At 38.2% G+C, this 27,713-nt stretch overlaps 1 protein-coding gene across 1 annotated transcript in view; it reads left to right on the top strand.

Moving 5' to 3' along the window:
- Positions 1-27,713, top strand: part of THSD7B (thrombospondin type 1 domain containing 7B) — a 909,295-nt gene that overhangs the window by 504,369 nt on the left and 377,213 nt on the right. Inside the window, exon 12 of the mRNA XM_007964862.3 lies at positions 1,646-1,749. Within this exon, the coding sequence (XP_007963053.3) occupies positions 1,646-1,749 (104 nt within the window). The remainder of the gene's footprint in view (positions 1-1,645; positions 1,750-27,713) is intronic.

The raw sequence follows: 27,713 nt of genomic DNA on the forward strand, positions 1-27,713 counted from the left end.
TGTCTTAGGAAGCGAGTTAAGATAGAATTTTATCATTCTCTTCTGATTCTTCTTTCTGACTCCATTAAGGTGATATATTCACATGTTTACCAAATTAAAACAGAATCAAAATGCCTATTTAATCTATCATGTGTATTTGAACTTCTCTCAATACATTCAGTAGATAAGACAGCATGGGCACCTTTATCCCTATGTAGAATTGGCAATAAGATGTTGCCAAGAGGATGTGGCTGAATATCCAGAGACAGGACTGGCAACTGGCCTGTCCTGACTTGTGCAGCCTGGGACAAATCATCTAACCTCTCTGAGCCTGGGTTTATTATCCTAAAATTGAAAGTTTAATAAAGGAATTCCAAAAATTTCTTTCCTCCATTTCAGTCTATTCACCAAGGTAAAGGACATTGAACTCCTCGGTCTCACTTTGGTCAAGAAAGCCTATGTAAACTCAATTTAAGGAAATTTAATGAATGAACGACATATTTTAGTTCAAAAGTTGGACTAAAATTCCTTACCTTTTGGCTTCTTGTGGAATGTGTCTGTTCATGTATAAAGTAAATTTATAACAATCTAAAATTAATAGATGATTTCTTTAAATGTAACAGGTTTCCTGTTTAGCTGTTTCCTGATTTTTTTTCCCCAACTCTTCAGCTATTCCCATTATGAAGGCTACTTGAATGAGGTCAATGATGTTTTGCTTCATGTTTCTCTTTCGTTTTTTAAAGTAGTTCTTTTATCAGAGGTATTGGCTCATATGAAAAGGGTTAAAATGTACTAAGTGAAAGAGCAGGATCTGTAGTTATACTTAGGGTTTGGATTTTTTGGAATATTGTGAAGAGACAGATTTAAGGACACAAGTCATCATCTGCCCTGTGAGTCATAAAAAGAGAGTTTTGTTGACCTGAGAAAGAAAAGCCAGTAGAAAGTGAGAAGACTGCCTTTAAGATTGTATCCTCTGAGGACTAGAAATCATGGTATTTTATCAACGGCAGGTCCATTCTTCTTTCCTAAGATGAACTATTGGATAAGATAGGTCCATGGTGCCCGTTCTTTTACTCTATAACCTATTGAGATGTTTGATTTACTTCAGAAGACCTTGGAAACACCTTATAAATGGAAGCAGCGGATTACGTGTGAAGGTTTGTACCTCAAGCTTATAAAAATTTTGAAGCAGAAGATTAATGTGAAGTTTGTACCTCAAGCTTACAGATGTTCAAACCTTGATTCTCTAACGCACCAATGGGACATAGGAATTTTCTCTGTCTTTTTTTTCTTGTATTTTTTTTAAAACAATTTTAAGTGCGTAAAGAACTAGACCCTCTAGACTTATCTGTGCCTCTAATGTTTATTATTGCCACTTTTCTATATTAACCAAAGTTTATGTGCAAAATATCCAAATTCAGTTTTTTCTCATTAGCCACAGGACCAATTCAAAAACATTGAATTAGTGCCTAAGTCATGAATCTGGGGTAGAATGGACTATTGTCATTCTAGTGCTTGCCAAGGCTTGGTTTTATAACATTGGTTTCACATCCAGTTTTATTGAATTGCTGTCTTTATGTTTTTTTAAACTTTAAACATATCTAAGTATTTCTTCTGCATGTTGATCACAGTGAAGTTTCTAGTCCATTGTTTTTGGTAATCACAGGTGGAAGCCACAGAAATGGAGCCCTTGCATCTTAGTACCAGAGTCTGTCCGGCAGGGAATAATGGGCAGCAGTGAAGCCTGTGGAAAGGGGTTACAAACAAGAGGTAAGATGATTTTTACATAGTTTTTTATTAATACATAAGTTAATATTATGTAACTCATATGTGTTGCTTATTTGTATACTTGAATGAATTGTGATATTATTGGCTTGAATTATTTATATTTATTGATGTTGAATATAAATAGAATTTGGCATAATTAACATTTTATATTAGATTAACTATAACCAGTTAGTGTACCTAAGGACTAAAGAAATATAAGCAAATTCTGTTCTCAGTCATAGCATACACCAATGCTCATATTCCAAATATGTATTAGATATTACCTGGTATCTGTGAATGAAGGTTATATCAAGATTAAATTCAACTGTCTGTATACTTTAGATTTTTTGGTGCTAATTGAATATTTGTTGATGAATAAAAGAATAACTGAATGAATTGACTAATCTTAATGATCATAGGATATTGCTTAAATATAATTGTCATGTACATATTCATATATTATATGTCAAATGCATACAAAGGAAGTATCAAAATTTCTGGAAGACATATGAATAAGCTTCTGGACCTGAGTAGAACTGCCTTTTATCATCAATGTCTAGAAGGTGTGGGAAATCTCTGAAAAGTTCTCAGAGAATCATCAGACTGCTCACTTTTCTATTTCATTCATAATCTAGGTGCCAATTATATGAAGCTTGATATGAAGCGCATTTTTCTCCAAATCTGACCACTTTGTCACTAAAGGGATATATGTGGCAAAATTAGACCTTATAGAATCAATCAAAGTATACTGGTTTCATAATTAATGTTCTTTTACAAGGCATATTTAGAATTAAGTTTCTCGTTTTGTTACATAGGTCATCCTTTGGAAATAATACCCCTGTCAAAAAATTTGTAGAGGAAATTGATTGGTCAGGTAGTTTGATTTAAGACTTCTGTGGGGATCTACAGTGACTTTGTGTAAATTATAAGAATGAATCACTTTCTTAAGACATTTTACTTTTATATATCACTAAATTATTGTAATAATATGATACTGTTATTTTAAGATTTTTGCCTACTTTCTGCTGAGAAATTGTTACAGAATATCCAAATCACCAATATCTACTCCATGGATGGAGCCCTATTAAAAAGTGGCAACTTTATGTAGTGTACAGTTTAAATAGCACCTTGAATTTGTTACTCTATGATACTACAATACTAAATAAAATCATTTAATAAATTCTGCAAGGATAGTGTTTGTAAATGATGTAGAATTATCACATAAAAAGCAAGATATTTCATGTTTTCTAGAATATGAAATCTCTTTGGATTTCAATTTAAATGAACATTTCTAGCTGGATGCCTGATAGTCCTTTAGATTAGGCAATGAACTTTCTCTAAATTTGATACCAACATTAGAACAATCCTGGTGTTTAGTTGATGGGCAAGTTGTACTTTTAGCATAGTAGGATGGGTCTTCAATTTTAGGATTATGGAGGAAAGACATTTCTACCTCCATCTTTTCTTTAAATTAAGAACCATAAAGGAAAATACAAAACAATAAGACTAAATACATCTCCAGTGAGATCAATCTCCTTTAAAAATCACTCCAAAGAACAAGGAATACAGTAAGCTTACTTTCAGGTAAATTAGGAGCCATCAGTAACCTACATCATAATATATAAATTTGGAAAGTAAATGGAGATATGGTAAAGTACTTTGCAGAACAAGATTACAACAAAGTGCTGGCAAGGGTGAAAGTGTGGGAGCTGGAGGGAAATAAAATGATATATCCTGGACAATTCCAGGAAGAAACCACATTCTGCAGAAGGAAGTGTGCAAGTGTGTGTGTGTGTGTGTATTGGGAGCTGAGGATAAAAACTGGAGCTCTGAAAGTCTGAACAAAGAGCAGCAAAGTTCTTCCTTGTTTAAGTTCCTCACCTTTCACTCTACTGAGTCGGATTTCTACCTTTTCTTTTTCTTGTGGGAGCATGGAGATGTATTCTCTGGGAAACAGTGAGGTCTTAGACTCTGCACAATAAGCAGAGGTGGGTGGAGGTGCAGGGCTAGACTGAAATCAGGTGGATCAAAGGAATGTCTGAATAAGGAATTATGAGACTGATTTCCTCTGAACATTAAACTGCTAAGAGTTGAAGATAGAGAAATGAGAATATAAAGGGGAGAAAAGTACCAAAGAAATAATACTAGAAAAAATACTCATTAAGGAGCCGAAATGATTAAATAAGACCCATATCAAGGCTTGTCATTGTGATATTTCAGACCACATGGGGTAAAGTCATTACCCTAAAGGCTTCCAGAGTAAACAGCATGATCTCTCACCCAGAGTTCTTGAATAAGATTATAGGACTTTTCACATCAACATTGGAAAGTGGAAGGAAATAGAGCAATAGCTTCTAAATGTGGAATGAGAATATTTTCAACCAAGAAGTCCATATTAAATTATCATTCAGTTATTAGGATAACATGAAAATGTTTGCAGAAAACAAAATCTCCAAAAACTTACCTTCAAAGCATCCTGTGTCGAGAAGTAAATAGGGTATATGCCTCATCAAAGATGAATAAATCAGGATGCACACCGGATATCCTCCCCAGAAGAGAGGACATTGGCATTCCGAGGAAGAAAGAGAAGGGAAATTCATGGACCACTGCTGTTCACAGGCCTCGAGTTGTTCACTAGGCTCATGTGGTGAGAGCAGGAGACCTAGAAAGTGTCAGGAGGGGTGTCTTAACATAAACAATAGAAAGAATAGAGGATTTGTCAGGTTTGACCTGGACAATTGCACTGAGAAGCATTTCATAGGTATAAAAGCACTTATCCAGATTCATAGAAATGTCTGCAAATAAAAGTGGAAGAATTTCAGGAAATACAAAATGTTGTAGATAGAAGGCATAGTTACAATATACTTTTTCAGCTTACCTATAAAGACTATATTGTCATGAAAGCAAAAACATTAAATTATGGATTTACGCAAAGAATGTGATTCAACAGTATTGAGAGTTTAGTGAAGGGAATTGGGGGGTGTTGTCCCCAAAAAGACAACCGTAGAAAACACCTATCATTAAGGAATTGGCTAATGGAGGTATATGGATATATTTTTAGAAACATTAAGTACCCATTAGAAGAAACTGTAGAACAGTAAAAAATAATTGACTCAAAGTGTGGAGTCGGGTAATTATTTGTTTTATCATTATTCAAGTTTCAATGCTATGAATATGTACTACTTTGGTAAAAATTTATTTTTTAACATAATCTGGCCAGGTGTGATGGTTCACGCCTGTAATCTCAGCACTTTGGAAGTCTGAGGTGAGAGGATTCTGTGAGCTCAAGAGTTCAAGACCAGCCTAGATAATATGGCAAGACCCTGTGTCTATGAAAATAGAAATTTTTAAAAAATGAGCCAGACATGGTAATGTATGCCTGTAGTCCCAGCTACTCAGAAGGCTGAGGTGGGAGGATCGTTCGAACCTGGGCAGCTGAGGCTACAGTGAGCTGTGATCATGCCACTGCATTTCAGCCTGGGTGACAGAATAAGACCCTGGCTCAAACAATAATAATGATGCAATGAAGTGATCTATTCAATGTTCTAAGGGATTATTTAAGTAAATGCATTGTAAAATGCTGAAAAAGCTAGGTCCAGGAAGGAAATTTAGGTAGGGGAAGGGAGGAGGAGGGACCTGCCTGTTTTATACTGTATGAAGAAGCTTCTGCCGTCAGTATTTTTTGCTGGTTTAAACAGATACGGTCTTGTTTCTTCACGCATATTAATAGGATGGATTGTGGTTCCTAAAAATACATGTCCCCATGCTAATCATCATAACCTGCACATATGACTTTATTTGCCAAAAGGATCTTTGTAGATGTAATTAAGGATTTAAAGCCTTTATCAATTTGGAAAAGTTTATTTTGTCTTTGAGTTCTTTGTATCCCAGAGGGAGTTTGAACTCAGACCATAAAGTCATGGGAAGGCCAGCTTGAGGTTATACATTCTCATGAAGGATTCTCCTCTCTTGCTATCCAATGCTATGCTTTAGAATTGCAAGTTGTCTTGCCAAAACCTTGTGCCTAGCAAGTTTATTTCTATCTAGTTCATCCCTAAACACTAAGGGTGAGTGTTGGTTGCCATTGCTTCTAGTGTGGGAATTTTATAAGATTCTCCATAGCCAACCTTATATTTTTTTTCCTTCTGTGCATTATGAATCCATAAAAGTAAAAACTGGGATCTTCAAGATTTAATAGAAACCCTTGGGATGAAATTTGTCTTTCTTGTTTACCTTGCAGGGTCTCAAACTTTCACTTTGTTTTGGGTGTTATGGATTCCTTACTTTCAGACCAGCCCAGCAATACATTCAGAAAATATATATATTATTGTATGCTTTAGTCTTTTTCATTTGAAAGGATATTTCAGGATTTGTGTGCCATTAGACTGTCAGAATCAGAAGTACCACTTGTTTTATTTCATTGTGCGTTGGTTGATGACCTGTTTAATTGGTTCATGTTAAGATTTCATTCGTATAATAATTTTTCAGTTAAAAAATAAGAAAAACAAGAAGGTAGAACAGCACATAGAGTTATAACTGCAGCTAAACGTCTACACCATCTCCAGGAAGATGGGCATTTTGAGTTTCATTGTCCTAGTTGTCTCATACTTCAAGGTGACCCAAGTATTCTTTCTGCCCAGAGTCTTGTGCTTTATCAGAATAATTTTTTTAACAGTGACTTATATTTTATGGCAAATAAAAGTATAAGAGGAAGAAATTTAAACATAATAATACGCTTTGTAGAAACTGCTCTTAAAATGCTAAAACTTTAGTACTAAAAAAAGAGAGAGAGAAAAGTCAAGATGCTGTCATTTCTATAAGTGGAGTGTATTTCGCTAGGGACTGATTTTTTGTTTTGCTATCGACAGTAACTATTTTAAAGCTGACTTAATGGACTTTCCAGTATTTTTCTTTTGTACAGAACTTTCTGGTCATTTATCAGCCCGTGAGTATACTCTGTCAGCGACAGACTTGACATTATGGCACTGTAATGGATACAGAGTAGGTACTGGAGATCGAAATCATCTTGTCTATGATATCGTTGACTCTTTTGAACTATCTATAGTCTTTTTTGGTTTATTTTCACTGAACAGTGTTTAGGTGGACCAAAAGAGGCAGATCTCTAAACTCTGTCAAATCTTTTTGTTCTTCTTTAATTAGTTTTTGTCACAGTTTTCTTACACAATAGTTTTGATGGAGATTCTGTATGCTTTTCTTTGCATTCAAGGAACCACTTTAAAGTAAAGATGTTTTTCTGGGAAAAAAAATGAGCAAAATAATTCACTTTCAAAATTAGTTGTGGATTACCTTTAGTTTTTGCTTGCTTGTTTGTTTGTTGTGAATGGAATTAGAAATCAGAAGAAGTTAAATAATGGAGATCTAAAGTCTTAATTATACAGCAATAATACCTGGTATTTAACAATGAAAATCCATAAGAAACATATATTTGTGTGTATTTACCATTTTTGCCTGGTATACTTTATTTAACATAACATTTCATAATCTACTCTTTCACTAAGGCTTGCAATATGTGATTGAATCATTAAGAATTGATTTATGGCCAGGCACAGTGGCTCATGCCTGTAATCCCAGCACTCTGAGAGGCTGAGGCAGGTGGATTGCCTGAAGTCAGGAGTTCGAGACCAGTCTGACCAACACGGTGAAACCCCATCTATACCAAAAATACAGAAATTAGCTGGGCGTGGTGGTCGGTGCCTGTAATCCCAACTACTCGGAAGGCTAAGGCAGAAGAATCTCTAGAACCTGGGAGGCAGAAGTTGCAATGAGCTAAGATCTCAAAAAAAAAAAAAAAAAAAAAAAAGGTTAATTTGTATGATTTTCCAACATTATGTATAACATAAAGTATATATTTATATAAAACAAAGGCAAGTAAGTTGATTGCATGAGTTGGATTCAGAGAAAACTATTTGTGTTGTGTATCTGAGTAGTCTTATTTTCTGATTAAAAGTGTTTTCCTCAGCTATGGTATCTTCATGGAGAGAAGGTTAAAGATATTACCCACCATCAGCGCATCATCCAACTTTTGTCTGGAAAATACATAGAAATATAGCAAAACACACACTCTAAAATAAAGATGTCATTATAATCTACCAAATGTCAAGACAGCCAATCAGCTTGTTGTGTTCTTCTTTCTGATGCCAGGTATCCTTGTATTTTAGGAGAGAAAGGATACCTCTGGAACATTGGACTTTCATTCTCCAAATGGAAGAATCATAGTCACTTAACCTTCGAGCTGCAGTTTTATTTTCTGCCATAGTCATCTACCTACATCACAAGGAAAAACTCATTTCAGTTCATTCAGAAAGCAAAGCACATATATAGGTTTGAACTATGACTGAACAATAGCAAGAAAATAGAGATAGTCACAGCCATTTTTATTTTTATTATGGGAGGAGGAGGAGGAGAAAGGTTTTCTGGGAAAGAATGTAGTTTATTCCATTTACTTCAAGGCTTGGACAAAAATGAGCTACCTTATCCACGAGCTGTGGGCATTTCCAGTAGGGGATACGGAGCAACAGTAACCTAGCCCAGGTGCCCCTTCCACAAATGTAACTGTATTCTAAGAGGGCAAAGCCATTTGGCAGTGTTTTCTCGTGGACTTGAAGAAGAGAGGACTTGAACTCTGTCCAAATCAACATATCAAAGTTGCCGATATAGGCAACAAGCAAATACTTATCTAACCACACTATTTTTAATAACTTTTGTGAGATAGTTTTTAATAACTGTGTTCATAGCATAGAAAAAAATGATCATACCCCAATATTCTTGTATTAAGGATTCTTCTTGGGGAGAACTCTGCCATGAACACCAGAGTAAAATATTGGAGGACATAATATTCTTTATTGATGTATCTAATTAATTACCACGTGATACGAAATGACAGGTTATAAATATTTTAAGGAACCTAAAAAATCTCTCCTAAATATTATGATTTTTAGGTGGTAAAAAGAGAGGAAGATCAGGTTAAAATGTAGAAATCAGACAGTGTAGGGCAACTTTCTAAATTAAAATATCTTCAGATTATAACAAAAGGATGTGTTTTATAACACCAGAGGCATTGGTTTTGAGAGTAAAGTGTTGGATTCACAGCAAAGATTGCATTTTAATCTAAGTGAATAATGATTCTGTGAGGTATTTTTCATTTTCTTTGCATGTTTTAGGGTAGGATTATATTTGTGACGTTTATGGTTGCTGCAGGTAGAATGTGCACACTTTTTAAAACTGATGATAAATTAAAAATAAATATTAAAGGAGATGACCAACCTAAGGCGATGATGCTTTAGTAACACAGGATGAAGTAACTGCAGATTCAGAGATGCTGTCTTGGGCCAGCCTCCCATTTTTAACGTAATAATACAAAGAACAGAGTAGCCCCTTCTTCCACCTTCACCCACCCACATCCCAGCAGATATTTCATTGATAAAATGGTTGTTGGATGTGAAGATGGGTGGGTGGGGGGTAATTTTTTTTTTTTTTAAATTAGTGAATGCAGTCATTTGTAAGACTGGTAGTAAGAAATTTCTCTTCTAGCTACATGGTTCTCAGTCACAGAACTATCTTCCCTTCAGGAATGCTAATGTGAATTTCAAAGTCTACTGCAAACTGTGTAAATGTAATAGGATTATATGTCTCTTGTTCATGACTAAAATTCTATCTCTTCAAATATACGTGAATTCCCTGGGTTCCCTTAACACTTGGATTACTAAGGTCAGGGTATTCGTGTCTGTTTATCTCAGGTGCCATCTCAGGATTGCATCAGAAACATGTAATGTTTGTACATTTTTTGTTTTCATTTCTAAAGAGAACAGAAGCACTAACACTCTTTCCAGGTACCAATGAAAGAACAAGGAGACCGCCCTTGCTCTAGAGGCTCTAAAAACTAACAGAGGAGAGTCAAAACTCAGCCTCACCACTACTCGGAATGCAAACAAATACAAAAGTTGTGAACAATGCCTCTTTATGCCAACCATGTTATGAAAAATTTACATTGTGAGAAAAACAAAATAAAAAACAAATCACTCTTTTAGCTGAGGTGTATGGGGAATGAGAATTTAAAACCTACTAGAGTCTATTAAACTTAGAAAGCTCATAAAGTATATAGCAGGATATGAGAAGTAGGAACTGAAAATGGGAAAGCTGGGGTTTTTTGAAGACTTTGTAATTATGCCAGGAAGGGTTTTGAAAGCCTATACCAGAAGAATGACTTTAGGAATGGATTAGAAGGAGTATACATAAAAGGCATTTTAGGAAATAAAACAACGGGACTTAACAGCTAACTTTATGTACAGAGCACAGGATAGTGATGAGTTGAAATTTCGGACTCAGTGTGGTTTTAGGCCAATGAGAATAGGATAATGTTGACATTAAAATGATGACATCAATAACTGACATAAAAATGCACACATGCAGAGCACACATATACAGTGAGAGAGGACTGAAATATGCAAGAATAATTATTTCTAGAAACATTATATATATATATATATATGAATCATTTGTATAAAGGTTGAAGTTGATACCAGTTTGAAAGCACAGAGGGCAGGTACAGGCCTAAGACCTAGAGGCAAACCAATGTGATGACAAGGATGCTCCTTCACTTGGAAGTGCGAGGGACGTGACTCAAATCATAGTTGTTCCACTCACAACTTGAGTGTACTTGGTTGAACCACTTAACCTCTCAATATTCTTATCTATGAAGTGGATAATAATTCCAATTTTTTGATGCTTTTACCAGTGTTTATCGTTGCTTAGGAAATATTGATCTCTTTTTCTTTTTCAAATATCAGAAGACAGCAATCCTTAGAAGGCAGGGAAAATGGAAGTATTACAAGACATGTTTTTTTTTGTAAAGTAAGTGAGTGGAAATTAATGGAGAGATTCATTGTTATATGAATACAAGGGTGAAGGGGGGAGTTTTTGTGACCAAATGATCTTCCTCTTAGAAATCCTCAATAAAAAAAGAAAGAAAGAAAGAAAAAAGAAATCCTCAGTAGAGTTAGCATATTGAAGGCTCTTAGATTGTGGCAATAAAGAACTGTGTTACTTTTTTTTTCTTTTAAGTAACAGAGTTTTCTCTAACTCATTTACCTATGACTGTTTATCATGAAATAGCACCTAAGATCTTTATGCTATTTAAAAATGTGGGTATGGTATCATAAAAATCACATGGGGCAATTTAAGAAAATATGTGTGTGGTATTGTCAAATGTTTGTAAAATAATTGTGTAAATTAAGACAGTAAAATGATTTGGCAATTGAGTGGATGCAGCTGAATATACAGACTCTAGTCTCAACAAAGTCATTGTATATTTTTTTAAATAATAATTTTGGGACCAAGGGCTAACAGCAAAAAAGTATTGAGTAGATGGCTTTACAAAATATTTGCCAAAGAAAACCAAGAAATAAGTAGCTTTAAAACTTGGGGTTCAAAGAGTGATGATAGGACCACCCTGTACAAATATGAAGAAAAAAGAGAAAAAAATACTGGGGTAAATATATTGAAGGTGTTCGAGAGGGAGGAAATACTTGAGTAAGTATGATTTTTGGGTGAGGGGATATGATTGAATGCATAAGGGAGTTCAGGATTTAGACAAGAAAATCTTTTTTTCTTTCTTCTGAACTCCAAGGGAAACTATCAGAACTGAGGTATAAGGGCAACGTGGAAGAAAGATAAAAGACCTCTTTATAAAATGGCTCAATGTACGTAGAAACCTCTCTCCCGGTAGTTATGCGTGATCTTCTCATTTTAAATCCAGTAATTACTTTTCAGCCCCAAAGAATTTTCTTTTTTTCTTTTTTTAGACGGAGTCTTGCTCTGTTGTCCAGGCTGTAGAGCCTACAACCTACGCCTTCCGGTTCCTACAAGGTGTGTGCCACCACACCCAGCTAATTTTTTTGTATTTTTAGTAGAGAAAGGGTTTCACCTTATTAGCCAGGATGGTCTTGATCTCCTGACCTCGTGATCCACCCGCCTGGGCCTCCCAAAGTGCTGGGATTACAGGCGTGAGCCACCGCGCCCGGCCCAAAGAGTTTTTTTTTTTTTTCTGAGACTCCGTAACTCTACTCCTGTTTTGCAGTTTTCTCCTGGCGCTTACTCTGTCACTCTACTGCTTAGATCCCCAAGTCGCTGAGCTCCACTTCTCTTTCTCCACTGAAACCTTACATGGCATCATTCTTCAAGCTTCTCCTTTTGTGGTTTCCATCTTTAATGTCTCCCCAGATCATTCCAGCTCTGCCCAGGATTTAAGCTCTTTAGATAATCCCCAGGTCTTTATTTCAAGGGAAGTCTCCCTCTCAGTACCAGGCTTAGAATTTTCCCCTGCTGAACACCAGTCACCTTACAGACAATATAATGATCATTCAAATTCACTGTTTCTAAAAGTGAACCTATTTTCTCTTCCTGAGTTTTCAATCTTAAGGAGTTGCATCTCCATTGATCCATTAACAGAATCAGGCTTAGAATCCCATCAGTTCCATCCTCATGAGGACTCTCCAGCCTATTCCCTTTTTCTAGACCACTGTTGATATCCACCTGAGAATTGTAGTAACATCCCACGACTCTAGGTACATTTCTTACAAATCCATCACAATTATGAAGCAAAGATCATCTGTGTAGAGTAACTCGTATGATTATCTCAGTTACCTGCCCAATAATTTTCAGTGACTGTCCTTTTCTATTCAAAGTCATTGTTACCATGCACACTTTTATGTCTCTCATATTCCTCATCCACTAGCCATTAATCAGGCATTACCCATAATCTACAAACACTCATCAACTCTTGGCTTCTCCTTTAACCTGGAAATCTTCTCACCTTTCTTCACTTGTTGCGATCCTGTATTCTGTCCTAGTCCCATCTCATATATCTCTTTCTCCAAATAATTCCATTATCCCAGTTGTAATTAAGCAATTCTCAGTATTCATTCCCTTCTTACTTATACTTTATGTTTAGGAATTATACCTTAAAGGTTTTCTTGTTGGATTTTTCAGTTCCCAAAATGCAGAAAGTGTACCTTATTCATCTTTATATCCCCAGTGCCCCAAATAGTGATATATTACACATTTAAAAGTTACTCCATAAATGTTTGCTCAATAAATATTAATCCATGTGCCATTATTGGAGGTTCAGAGGTTTGGGAAACTATGATGAACAAAAATACATGTAATGAATGTATGATTTTATTCTGGAAAGTCAAATGCAGAAATTATAACACATTAAAATTACTATAACAAAACACTTTTTCTGTGCTTAAATCAAGTAATGGAAAGGGGAACTGTGCTTATGAGAGTTTAATCTCCTAGAGAGTAGAGGCTCTATCAGCTTTACTGTGTGTGTGCATATTTTACAGATTCCTGCAAAAGTGTATTTCTAGTGAAATAAAAATGAGATGATGAGAAAATGCCATACAACCCAGTTCTCTGATGCCAGGATTATGAATCAAATTTATATAATTTCTCAGGTGCCACTCCATGAATTTACATGAGACTGAGAGAATTTTGTCCCTTACCTATAACAGAGTGGGCCAAAAATGTGGCTTCTCTTTCTCTTTCTTTAGAAAAGTGCTTTTCAATCAGGGGTGAATTTTTCCCTCAAGGGACATTTGCAACATCTGAAGACATTTTCAGTGATCACAACTAGGGGAGCAGAGGCTGTTACTGGAATAGTTCTGGCATAGCAATAGTGCTGAGATTCAGAAATGCTGCATCTGGAACCAGAAGGGGAGTGTTGGCTTCACTTCTCATGATTAAACAGATCTAATTTGAAAATATTTGTTCATTTTCAGGACTATTCAAAATGCTTCCCATACAAACAATATTTCTTACAACTTGTGCTTATTGTTAATAACATAAGCTAACTGGTTTAACTGTGTGTATAGATAGAAATTAATTACAAATGCATTTTAATTTGAAGTAGTGCTAAATACTTTTTTACAGAATCATTTGTTTCTACATATAGGTCCAAGGCACTTCAGAATTTACAATTGGCTGGTGGATGGTGATGGGACAGTTGCAAAACTGCAAACTCACAATTCAATTCTGAAACACTTGTGTAGACTGAAAATTTGAGTACTGTGTCATCTTATTAGCAACTCCCCTTGGAAGCCTAGGTTTTGGAATGACATGTATGGCATAATTATACTTCAAAAAAAGAGCTGTTTATTATGTTTTAGAACCTGTTAAGTGTAGTTTGTATTGGTATTATTATAACAATCCAATCTACTGTTAATGTAGGTGGTCTCTAATAAGTACTTTTTCTTCCTTACATTACCAGGAAAATAATTTTGTCTACATGGTTGTTGTTATCTACCATATTAGATTATTTATTCACTGATGCTAACTACCCATATTTGCTGGGCTTAAAAGATCTTCACCCTTTCTTTAACTCCCAACTGCAATTTTAGCATGCCAGTTATCTTCAATCACTCTAGACCACTTCTTCCTCATAACCATACTCTGCATTGGTCATGCCATGTATATCATAACTTCCTCATTAGTTATTCATCTTATGGGTTAAATTTATACATTAATACTCCTTATCTTTACCAGTTACCTAGTCTGAACAGTGCATTTCCTTCTTTAGTTTGTGGAACTGTGAATCAAACTGCATACCCTCTCCTTGCCATGGGATAGGTGGCATGATTTCCCAGCCATTGCCTATGGCACTCGTTTCCCGGATTTTGAATATTAAATTCAGTGGGCCCAGGTGGTACTTTTCATCAAAACTTCTTGCTATTAAGAACCGCTTAAGGGCGCACCCAAGATGGCCGAATAGGAAGAGCTCCAGCCTCCAGTTCCCAGCGTGAGCAACACAGAAGACGGGTGACTTCTGCATTTTCAACTGAGGTACCGGGTTTGTCTCACTGGGGTGTGTCGGACAGTTGGTGCTGGTCCGCGGGTGCAGCCCGACCAGCGAGAGCTGAAGCAGGGCGAGGCATCACCTCACCTGGGAAGCGCAAGGGGGAAGGGAATTCCTTTTCCTAGCCAAAGGAAATTGAGACACACAACACCTGGAAAATCGGGTAACTCCCACCCTAATACTGCGCTTTACCACGTGTCTTAGCAAATGACACATCAGGACATTATATCCCACACCTGGTCCAGAGGGTCCAATGCCCATGGAGCCTCCCTCATTGCTAGCAAAGCAGTCTGAGATCTAACTGCAAGGCAGCAGCGAGGCTGGGGGAGGGATGCCCGCCATTGCTGAGGCTTAAGTAGGTAAACAAAGCTGCCCGGGAAGCTTGAATTGGGTGGAGCCCACCACAGCTCAAGGAGGCCAGCCTGCCTCTGTAGACTCCTCCTCTGGGGACAGAGCATAGCTAAACAAAAAGCAGTTGAAACCTCGGCAGAGGTAAATGCCCCTGTCTGACAGCTTTGAAGAGAGCAGTGGATCTTCCAGCATGGACGTTGACATCTGAGAATGGACAGACTGCCTGCTCAAGTGGGTCCCTGACCCCTGAGTAGCCTAACTGGGAGACATCCCCCACTAGGTGTAGATCAACACCTCACACCTCACACGGTGGGGTACACCCCTGAGACGAAGCTTCCAGAGCAAGAATCAGACAGCAACACTCGCTGTTCAGCAATATTCTATTTTCTGCAGCCTCTGCTGCTGATACACAGGGAAAAGGATCTGGAGTGGACCTCAAGCAAACTCCAACAGACCTACAGCTGAGGATCCTGACTGTTAGAAGGAAAACTAACAATCAGAAAGGACTCCCACACCAATACCCCATCAGTACATCACCATCATCAAAGACCAAAGGCACATAAAACCACAAAGATGGGGAAGAAACAGTGCAGAAAAGCTGGAAATTCAAAAAATCAGAGCACATCTCCACCTCCAAAGGACTGCAGCTCATCGCCAGCAACAGAACAAAGCTGGACAGAGAATGACTTTGACGAGTTGAGAGAAGAAGACTTCAGTCAATCAAACTTCTCTGAGCTAAAGGAGGAATTACATAACCAGTGCAAAGAAACTAAAAACCTTGAAAAAGAATGAATGAATGGATAACTAGAATAATCAATGCAGAGAAAACCGTAAAAGAACTGATAGAGATGAAAACCATAACACGAGAACTATATGACAAATGCACAAGCTTCAGTAACTGACTCGATCAACTGGAAGAAAGAGTATCAGCGATTGAAGATCAAATGAATGAAATGAAGTGAGAAGAGAAGTGTAGAGAAAAAAGAGTAAAAAATGAACAAAGCCTCCAAGAAATATGGGATTATGTGAAAAGACCAAATCTACGTCTGATTGGTGTGCCTGAAAGTGACAGGGAAAATGGAACCAAGTTGGAAAACACTCTGCAGGATATCATCCAGGAGAACTACCCCAACCTAGTAGGGCAGGCCAACATTCAACTTCAGGAAATACAGAGAACGCCACAAAGATACTCCTCGAGAAGACTAACTCCAAGACACATAATTGTCAGATTCACCAAAGTTGAAATGAAGGAAAAAATGTTAAGGGCAGCCAGAGAGAAAAGTCGGGTTACACACAAAGGGAGGCCCATTAGACTAACAGCAGATCTCTCGACAGAAACTCTCCAAGCCAGAAGACAGTAGGGGCTGATATTCAACATTCTTAAAGAAAAGAATTTTCAACCCAGAATTTCATATCCAGTCAAACTAAGTTTCATAAGTGAAGGAGAAATAAACTCCTTTACAGACAAGTAAATGCTTAGAGATTTTGTCACCACCAGGCCTGCCCTACAAGAGCACCAGAAGGAAGCACTAAACATGGAAAAGAACAACAGGTACCAGCCATTTCAAAAACATGTCACAATGTAAAGTCCATCAATGCTAGGAAGAAACTGCATCAACTAGCAAGCAAAATAACCAGCTAATATCATAATGACAGGATCAAGTTCACACATAACAATATTAATGTTAAATGTAAATGGACTAAATGGTCCAATTAAAAGACACAGACTGGCAAATTGGACAAAGAGTCAAGACCCATCATTTTACTGTATTCAGGAGACCCATCTCACATGCAGAGACACACATAGGCTCAAAATAAAGGGATAGAGGAAGATCTACCAAGCAAATGGAAAACAAAAAAAAGCAGGGTTTGCAGTCCTAGTCTCTGATAAAACAGACTTTAAACCATCAAAGATCAAAAGAGACAAAGAAGGCCATTACATAATGGTAAAGGGATCAATTCATCAGGAAGAGCTAACTATCCTAAATATATATGCATGCAATACAGGAGCACCCAGATTCATAAATCAAGTCCTTAGAGACTTACAAAGAGACTTAGACTCCCATACAATAATAATGGGAGACTTCAACACTCCACTGTCAACATTAGACAGATCAACGAGACAGAAAGTTAACAAGGATATCCAGGAATTGAACTCAATTCTGCACCAAGTGGACCTAATAGACATCTACAGAACTCTGCAACCCAAATCAACAGAATATACATTCTCCGCAGCACCACATCACACTTATTCCAAAATTGACCACATAGTTGGAAGTAAAGCACTCCTCAGCAAATGTAAAAGAACAGAAATTATAACAAAATGTCTCTCAGACCACAGTGCAATAAAACTAGAACTCAGGACTAAGAAACTCAATCAAAACCACTCAACTACATGGAAACTGAACGACCTGCTCCTGAATGACTACTGGGTACTTAATGAAATTAAGGCAGAAATAAAGATGTTCTTTGAAACCAATGAGAACAAAGATACAACATACCAGAATCTCTGGGACACATTTAAAGCAGTGTGTAGAGGGAAATTTGTAGCACTAAATGCCCACAGGAGAAAGCAGGAAAGATCTAAAATTGACACCCTAACATCACAATTAAAAGAACTAGAGAAGCAAGAGCAAATACATTCAAAAGCTAGCAGAAGGCAAGAAATAACTAAGATCAGAGCAGAAATGAAGGAGATAGAGACACAAAAAACCCTCCAAAAACTCAACGAATCCAGGAGCTGGTTTTTTGAAAAGATCAACAAAATTGATAGACTGCTAGCAAGACTAATAAAGAAGAAAAGAGAGAAGAATCAAATAGACGCAATAAAAAATGATAAAGGGGATATTACCACCAACCCCACAGAAATACAAACTACCATCAGAGAATACTATAAACACCCCTATGCAAATAAACTAGAAAACCTAGAAGAAATGGCTAATTTCCTGGACACTTACACTCTCCCAAGACTAAACCAGGAAGAAGTTGAATTTCTGAATAGAACAATAGCAAGCTCTGAAATTGAGGCAATAATTAATAGCCTACCAACCAAAAAAGGTCCAGGACCGGAGAGATTCACAGCTGAATTCTACCAGAGGTACAAGGAGGAGTTGGTACCATTCCTTCTGAAACTATTCCAATAAACAGAAAAAGAGGGAATCCTCCCTAACTCATTTTACGAGGCCAACATCATTCTGATACCAAAGCCTGACAGAGACACAACAAAAAAAAGAGAATTTTAGACCAATATCCCTGATGAACATTGATGTAAAAATCCTCGATAAAATGCTGGCAAACCGAATCTAGCAGTACATCAAAAACCTTATCCACCACAATCAGGTCAGCTTCATCCCCAGGATGCAAGGCTGGTTCAATATATGCAAGTCAATAAACGTAATCCAGCATATAAACAGAACCAAAGACAAAACCCACATGATTATCTCAATAGATGCAGAAAAGGCCTTTGACAAAATTCAACAGCCCTTCATGCTAAAAACTCTCAATAAATTCGATATGAATGGAACATATCTCAAAATAATAAGAGCTATTTATGACAAACCCACAGCCAATATCATACTGAATGGTCAAAAACTGGAAAAATTCCCTTTGAAAACTGGCACAAGACAGGGATGTCTTCTCTCACCACTCCTATTCAGCATAGTGTTTGATGTTCTGTCTAGGGCAATCAGGCAAGAGAAATAAATAAAGGGTATTCAGTTAGGAAAAGAAGTCAAATTGTCCCTGTTTGCAGATGACATGATTGTGCATTTAGAAAACACCATCATCTCAGCCCAAAATCTCCTTAAGCTGATAAGCAACTTCAGCAAAGTCTCAGGATACAAAATCAACGTGCAAAAATCACAAGCAGTCTTATACACCAGTAACAGACAAACACAAAGCCAAATCATGACTGAACTCCCATTCACAATAGCTTCAAAGAGAATAAAATACCTAGGAATCCAGCTTACAAGGGATGTAAAAGACCTCTTCAAGGAGAACTACAAACCACTGCTCAGTGAAATAAAAGAGGACACAAACAAATGGAAAAACATACCATGCTCATGGATAGGAAGAATCAATATTGTGAAAATGGCCATACTGCCCAAGGTAATTTATAGATTCAATGCCATCCCTATTAAGCCACCAATGACTTTCTTCACAGAATTAGAAAAAACTGCTTTAAAGTTCATATGGAACCAAAAAAGAGCCCGCCTTGCCAAGACAATCCTAAGCCAAAAGAACAAAGCTGGAGGCATCATGCTATCTGAGTTCAAACTATATTACAAGGCTACAGTAACCAAAACAGCATGGCACTGGTACCAAAACAGAGATATAGACCAATGGAACAAAATAGAGCCCTCAGAAATAATACCACACATCTACAGCCATCTGATCTTTGACAAACCTGAGAGAAACAAGAAATGGGGAAAGGATTCCCTATTTAATAAATGTGCTGGGAAAATTGGCTAGCCACAAGTAGAAAGCTGAAACTGGATCCTTTCCTTACTCCTTATACAAAAATTAATTCAAGCTGGATTAGAGACTTAAATGTTAGACCTAAAACCATAAAAACCCTAGAAGAAAACCTAGGTAATACCATTGAGGACATAGGCATGGGCAAGGACTTCATGTCTAAAACACCAAAAGCAATGGCAACAAAAGCCAAAATTGACAAATGGGATCTAAATAAACTAAAGAGCTTCTGCACAGCAAAAGAAACTACCATCAGAGTGAGCAGGCAACCTACAGAATGGGAGAACATTTTTGCAATCTACTCATCTGACGAAGGGCTAATATCCAGAACCTGTAAAGGACTCAATCAAATTTACAAGAAAAAACAACCCCATCAAAAAGTGGGCAAAGGATATGAACAGACACTTCTCAAAAAAGACATTCATACAGCCAACAGACACATGAAAAATTGCTCATCATCACTGGTCATCAGAGAAATGCAAATCAAAACCACAATGAGATACCATCTCATACCAGTTAGAATGGCAATCATTAAAAAATCAGGAAACAGCTGGGTGTGGTGGCTCAAGCCTGTAATCCCAGCACTTTGGGAGGCCGAGACGGGCGGATCACGAGGTCAGGAGATCGAGACCATCCTGTCTAACCCGGTGAAACCCTGTCTCTACTAAAAAAATACAAAAAACTAGCCGGGCGAGATGGCAGGTGCCTGTAGTCCCAGCTACTCGGGAGGCTGAGGCAGGAGAATGGCGTAAACCCGGGAGGCGGAGCTTGCAGTGAGCTGAGATCCAGCCACTACACTCCAGCCTGGGCCACAGAGCGAGACTCCGTCTCAAAAAAAAGAAAAAAAAAAAAAAATCAGGAAACAACAGGTGCTGGAGAGGATGTGGAGAAATTGGAACACTTTTACACTGTTGGTGGGACTGTAAACTAGTCCAACCATTGTGGAAGACAGTGTGGCAATTCCTCAAGGATCTAGAACTAGAAATACCATTTGACCCAGCCATTCCATTACTGGGTATATACCCAAAGGATTATAAGTCATGCTGCTATAAAGACGTATACACACATATGTTTATTGTGGCACTAGTCACAATAGCAAAACCTTGGAATCAACCCAAATGTCCATCAGTGACAGACTGGATTAAGAAAATGCAGCACATATACACCATGGAATACTATGCAGCCATAAAATAGGATGAGTTCGTGTCCTTTGTATGGACATGGATGTAGCTGGAAACCATCATTCTCAACAAACTGTTGCAAGAACAGAAAACCAAATACCGCACGTTTTCACTCATAGGTGGGAACTGAACAATGAGATCACTTGGACACAGGAAGGGGAACATCACACACCGGGTCCTATTGTGTGGAGGGGGGCAGGGAGGGATAACATTAGGAGATATACCTAATGTAAATGATGAGTTAATGGGTGCAGCACACCAACATGGCACATGTGTACATACATAACAAACCTGCACATTGTGCACATGTACCCTAGAACTTAAAGTATAATTAAAAAAAATGAACAACAACAACAAAAAGAACCGCCTTCGTGTTTTGTTTTGCTTTGTTTTGTTTTTGAGACGGAGACTCGCTCTGTCGCCCAGGCTGCAGTGCAGTGGCGAGATCTCAGCTCACTGCAAGCTCCGCCTCCTGGGTTCACACATTCTCCTGCCTCAGCCTCCCAAGTGGCTGGGACTACAGGCACCTGCCACCACGCCCAGCTAATTTTTTGTATTTTTGGTAGAGACAGGGTGTCACCATGTTAGCCAGGGTGGTCTCAATCTCCTAACCTTGTGATCCTCCTGCCTCAGCCTCCCAAAGTGCTAGGATTACAGGCATGAGCCACCGTGCCCGGCCTAGTTTTGGCTTTTTACAGATAGTCCTTTTTTTTTTTTTTTTTTCTCTTTTTCTTTTGAGACATGATCTGTATCATCCAGGCTGGAGTGCAGAGGCACAATCCTGGCTCACTGCAGCCTCAACCTCCCAGGCTCAAGGGATTCTTTCACCTCAGCCTCCCAAGTAGCTGGGATGACAGGTGTGTGCCACCACTACCAATTAATTTTTGTATTTTGGGTAGAGACAGCTTTTGCCATGTTGCCCAGGATGGTCTCAAACTCCTGAGCTCAAGCAATTTACCTACCTTGGCCTCCCAAAGTGCTGGCATTCTATGGGCGACCTACCATGCTGAGCCATAGATAATTTATTCTCCTGTTCTGTGAAATACCTCATACCTTTTCTTTTTTCCTTTCTCTCTCTCTATTCCTATCTCTATCTTTCTATATCTTTTGTTAAGTTAACCAGAATTGGTCCTCTTAATTGTAATTTTAGAACTTTAACTGAGGTACCTCAATATTCCCAACTTGTTATTCGTGTATTCTATATTGAAAAGAATGGCATCATTGAAAAATTACTCTGGAATTTTCTCAATGTTTAACCAATCATCTTTTATTAAACACAAGATCTTACAGGTTTTACGCTAAATCTATTCTCCTCTCTCCCTTGTTACTGCTGCCAATTTAGTTTAATACTTCATCATGGCCAGGTGCGGTGGCTCACGCCTGTAATCCCAGCACTTTGGGAGGCCGAGACGGGCGGATCACGAGGTCAGGAGATCGAGACCATCCTGGCCAACATGATGAAACCCCGTCACTACTAAAATAAAATACAAAAAAAAAAAAAAATTAGTGGGGCATAGCAGTGGGCACCTGAAGTCCCAGTTACCCAGGAGGCTGAGGCAGGAGAATGGTGTGAATCCAGGAGGTGGAGCTTGCAGCGAGCCGAGATTGCACCGCTGCACTCCAGCCTGGGCAACAGAGTGAGACTCTGTCTCAAAAAAAAAAAAAAAAAAAAAAAATTAAAAAAACAATACTTCATCATGTCACGTGGACTATTAATCTCCAAATCCCTGCTAATGTTTCTAAATGATTTTTCAAACATTACTATCTCATTATGTAACTTTGTCTTTAATATTTTTATACTGCCTTGAATACTTCTAAAACATGAAATATAGGGCTATTTATGATCTACCCCCTGTATTTTATTTTGTAACTCACTTGGCCCTGCCCCTCCAATACCTAATTCACCTTTACACTTAATTTTCTCCGAAAGGTCTGTCTTCCCTCTGCTATGGCTAAAGTCTTCACAGGGCTTTCAATAAACAGTTCTCTGCTCCCATGGCATCCTTCTTTCATTCTTTTTTGGTGTTAACTTGTAATCATTGGTTAACTCATCTTTCTCTTTCCTATTAAATACCTGTGAGCAGCAATTGTCTTTCATTCATCTTTGTACACTCTACAGGGTAGTCCTGCCTTAGCTGAGGTTTTGCTTTCCATGGTTTCAGTTTCCTATGGTATGGTACAATAAGATATTTTGCAAGAGAAGGGGCTGGGTGCAGTGGCTCATGCCTGTAATCCTAGCACTTTCGGAGGCCAAGGCAGGTGGATCACCTGAGGTCAGGAGTTCGAGACCAGCCTGGCCAACATGGTGAAACCCTGTCTCTAATAAAACTACAAAAATTAGCGGGACGTGGTGGTGAGTGCCTGTAATCCCAGCTACTTGGGAGGCTGAGGCAGAAGAATCACTTGAACCCAGGAGGCAGAGGTTGCAGGAAGCTGAGATTATGCCACTGCACTCCAGCCTGGGTGACAAGAGTGAAACTCCATCTCAAAAAAAAAAAAAAAAAAAAAAAAAAAAAAGGGGGAGAGAGACTATATTCATGTAATTTTATTACAGTATATTATTAAAATTGTCCTATTTTATTGTTGTTAATTTCTTACTATGCTTAATCTATAAATTAGACTTTATCATAGGTATGCATTTATAGGAAAAAACAGTGTTTATAGGAGTGGGTACTTTCCACAATTTCAGGCATCCACTAGAGGTCTTGGAATGTATACCCCATGGGTAAGAGGAGACTGCTATGCATAGTGTCTGGCACATTTTTGGCACTCAGAAAATATTAGGAAAATCAATGCCTTGATGCTTATCTTTTCTTGTATTCACAGAATTTTAACTAATATTTACTTTAAAAATTTTTTTCATTATGAAAGCTTTCCAATATACAACTCATACATGTACCTATCCATGTACCAGTATTTAATACTAATATACTACTTTCACGTTTCATTTCTTCTCCCTCCTCTCCCCCTGTATCTCTGCTGACATTTGTTTACTTGTCTCAAATATAGTTTCCTAGTTGAGTATATAATTGGCTCAATTTTCTTCACATTTTCTCGCTGGAGTTATTATAGAACAAGAACAAGGCCTTTTCCAATTAAAACACTAGCACAACCAGCAACATCACAACAAATGCTAAAGAGAAAACTTGTCGATTGAATGAATATTTAGTTTTCCACTTTACCTAGTAATAGAGTGATATATGCTTAGTCTCTTGCTCTAAAATATATTACACAAATGCATATATATGTTTCTTTGCTTCTGTTCTCTTTGAATTTTGATTTCTATGGCAATTTTGAACTTTACTACATATCGTGCCTTCATCCATCAAACAGACAAAATATTATAGAATATTTTGAATTACATAGAATATTTTGCCCTACCGAAATTAAAATTTTGTTTTGTTTTGTTTTCGTTTTTGTTTTGTTTTTGAGATGGAATCTCGCTCTGTCTCCAGGCTGGAGGGCAGTGGTGCGATCTCGGCTCACTGCAACCTCCTACTCCCTGGTTCAAGCAATTCTCCTGCCTCAGTTTCCTGAGTAGCTAGGATTACAGGTACACACCACCTTGGCCAGCTAACTTTTGTATTTTAGTAGAGACAGGGTTTCACCATGTTGGCCAAGATGGTCTTGATCTCCTGACCTCGTGATCTTCCTGCCTCATGCTCCCAAAGTGCCGGGATTACAGGCGTGAGCCACTGCACCCAGCCAAAATATCTTTTTAGGTAGTAGAATTTCCCTGCTTATATGTTTTTAAATGCTGAGGTTACATGGTGGCTACTTTGTTTTTATTCCTATCTGAGACCTCAAAACATTTTATCTTCTGTCGGATCAGATAGATTAGACTTTGCAAATCCATGTCCTGTGTGATCTGACCTCTTTCACTCACAGAGGATTGAGCTCATCTGAATTTGTTTTATGGTAGATATTTTATGGTCATCATTGAATAATGGTGCAGTCTGTTAACCCAGAAGGTTAAAGGTCAAATTTCCATTTTTCTCTTGTTGTAAATGTTTTGAGATTCTTTGGGGAAAACAAATCCATTCGGGTTGAAAATGAGTTTTATTCTTCACATATTCCATATCGCAAATTTCTTTTACATGTTTTCTATTGACCCAAAAGCTTCAGACTTAGGATAATTCATGTTATATGTTGTTTACAAATTTACTAAGTCCTTCATTTTATGCTGAACTAGAATTTTTTCATAGTTTTCTTCTGCTTAATTCTTATTGCACTTAGGGATTATTTTTCTTGCCTTCATTAGTTTCTTAAAAATTTTATATGCTTACCTTTTTAGTTATAGTGACTCAATTTGCTACCCAAACACAGAACTTGCAACAAAATAGAGGAATCCTACCTCTAAGGGGCTAACAAACAAGTTAGTAAGGATCTATTAGCAAGGCTGTTGAAGCTAGGTAATTATCTATCATGGACGCTGTCACTGTCTTTCTGTCACTGTCTTTTGGATTCTGGTAATGAGAGCAATGTAGTTACCATAGACTATAAACTCATAATGCAGATAGGATCTTAAATCATTTTGTGCATCTGATTTTTACTAATGGTTAATTAATTACCAATACTACCATTGAATGCTAAATGGCAGTTTTTACAAGCAAATACTCCACACATGTAGGTTGAGATAAATTTCAGATATTTCTTAAAAATGTCCCCAACTCCCTTATAATTATCATTGAAAACAACAACTACACAGAGGAGGGAATAGTAGAGTACAGCTCCTCCCACCTGGGCTCTGTCTGGCTTGGGTGGATAGTCCCTAGGTGTAAGCTCCACTAGCTAGAAACTCAGGGCTGTTGTGGCTTCCTTGCTCATTGATTAGTCCATTGTGATACACTCAGTCTCTCCTCAACTGAAAAGACATCTTCAAACTGAGTTCTTTCTAATTGGCATAAGAGATTCAAATGTGTGGTTTATTGCTTTGCCTTTTCTGTTTTTGTCTCCAGTGAACTGTTTTTTTAAATTCTTATTATTTTTTAATACTTGGCTTTATACATTCTTGTTTACATTTGTTGCCTTTTTCAAACAATTACTGATGTGAATTTTGGAGGGAGTCCCAGAAAGTATCTAGTAGGCCTGGAGCAGTGGCTTGTACCTGTAGTCCCATCTATTCTAGGGAGCTGAAGCAGGAGAAGTGCTTGAGCTGAAGAGTTTGAGGCTTCACTGAGGTGTGATCACACCACTATCCTCCAGCTGGGGTGACAGAGCAAGACTCTGTTTCTAAAAGAAGAAAGAAAAAAGAAAAAAGGAAAAGAAAACAGCCAGTAGGATGTCCCCACTGCCTTTCTAATTTTTTTTTTGAAGTTTTTTTTCTTTTTTTTTTTCTGGAGACGGAGTCTCGCTCTGTCGCCCAGTCTGGAATGCAGTGGCGCAATCTCGGCTTACTGCAAGCTCCGCCTCCCATGTTCATGCCATTCTCCTGCCTCAGCCTCCCAAGTAGCTGGGACTACAGGCGCCCGACACCACATCAAGCTAATTTTTTGTATTTTTAGTATGGACGGGGTTTCACTGTGTTAGCCAGGATGGTCTCGATCTCCTGACCTCATGATCCACCCTCCTCGGCCTCCCAAAGTGCTGGGATTACAGGCGTGAGCCATCGCGCCTGACTTTTTTTCTTTTTTTAAGCTGAAAATTCCAGGTAAGAAATACTCAGATATCTAAAAAGGAGTAAATTGATCACCAAAAGGTAATTCCATAAATATGACAATTTCTGAATTTAAAACAAAGTTCCATCATGACTCACCAAATGTCCTTGCAGTTAGTGTTTGATATGGTTTAGCTATGCCCCCGACCCAAATCTCAGCTTGAATTTTATCTCCCAGAATTCCCATGTGTTGTAGGAGGGGCCTAGTGGGAGGTAACTGAATCATGGGGGACAGTCTTTCCCATGCTATTCTCGTGGTGGTAAATAAGTCTCATGATACTTGATGGGTTTACCAGGGGTTTCTGCTTTTGCTTCTTCCTCATTCTCTCTTGCCGCTGCCATGTAAGAAGTGTTTTTAGCCTTCCACCATAATTGTGAGACCTCCTCCAGCCACGTGGAACTGTAAGTCCAATTAAACCTCTTTCTTTTGTAAATTGCCCAGTCTTGGGTATGTCTTTATCAGCAGTGTGAAAATGTACTAATACAGTTAATTGGTACCAGTAGAGTGGGGCATTGCTGAAAGAATACCCGAAAATGTGGAAGCGACTTTGGAACTGGGTAACAGGCAGAAGTTGGAACAATTTGGAGGACTCAGAAGAAGACAGGAAAATGTGGGAAAGTTTGGAACCTCCTAGCGACTTGCAGAATAGTTTTGACAAAAGTGCTGATAGTGATATGAACAATAAGGTCCAGGCTGAGGTGGTCTCAGATGCAGATGAGGAACTTGTTTGGGAACTGGAGCAAAGGTGACCCTTGTTATGTTTTAGCAAAGAGATTGGTGGCATTTTGCCCCTGCCTTAGAGATTTGTGGAACTTTGAACTTGAAAGAGGTGATTTAGGGTACCTGGTGAAAGAAATTTCTAAGCAGCAAAGCATTCAAGAGGTGACTTGGGTACTATTAAAAGCATTCTGTTTTAAAAGAGAAACACATCATAAAAGTTCAGAAAATTTGCAGCCTGACGATGCAGTAGAAAAAGCAAAACCCGGCCAGGCGCGGTGGCTCAAGCCTGTAATCCCAGCACTTTCGGAGGCCGAGACGGGCGGATCACGAGGTCAGGAGATCCAGACCATCCAGGCTAACATGGTGAAACCCCGTCTCTACTAAAAAAAAATACCAAAAACTAGCCGGGCGAGGTGGCGGGCGCCTGTAGTCCCAGCTACTCGGGAGGCTGAGGCAGGAGAATGGCGTAAACCCGAGAGGTGGAGCTTGCAGTGAGCTGAGATCTGGCCACTGCACTCCAGCCTGGGCAACAGAGCGAGACTCCATCTCAAAAAAAAAAAAAAAAAAAAAAAGAAAAGAAAAGCAAAACCCGTTTTTTAAGGAGAAACTCAAGCCCGCTGCAAAAATTTGCCTAAGTAGCAAGAAGTCTAATGTTAATCCCCAAGACCATGGGGAAAATGTCTCCAGGCCATGTCAGAGACTTTCACGGCA

Source organism: Chlorocebus sabaeus, chromosome 10 (assembly GCF_047675955.1).
Source record: "Chlorocebus sabaeus isolate Y175 chromosome 10, mChlSab1.0.hap1, whole genome shotgun sequence".
NCBI lineage: Eukaryota > Metazoa > Chordata > Mammalia > Primates > Cercopithecidae > Chlorocebus > Chlorocebus sabaeus.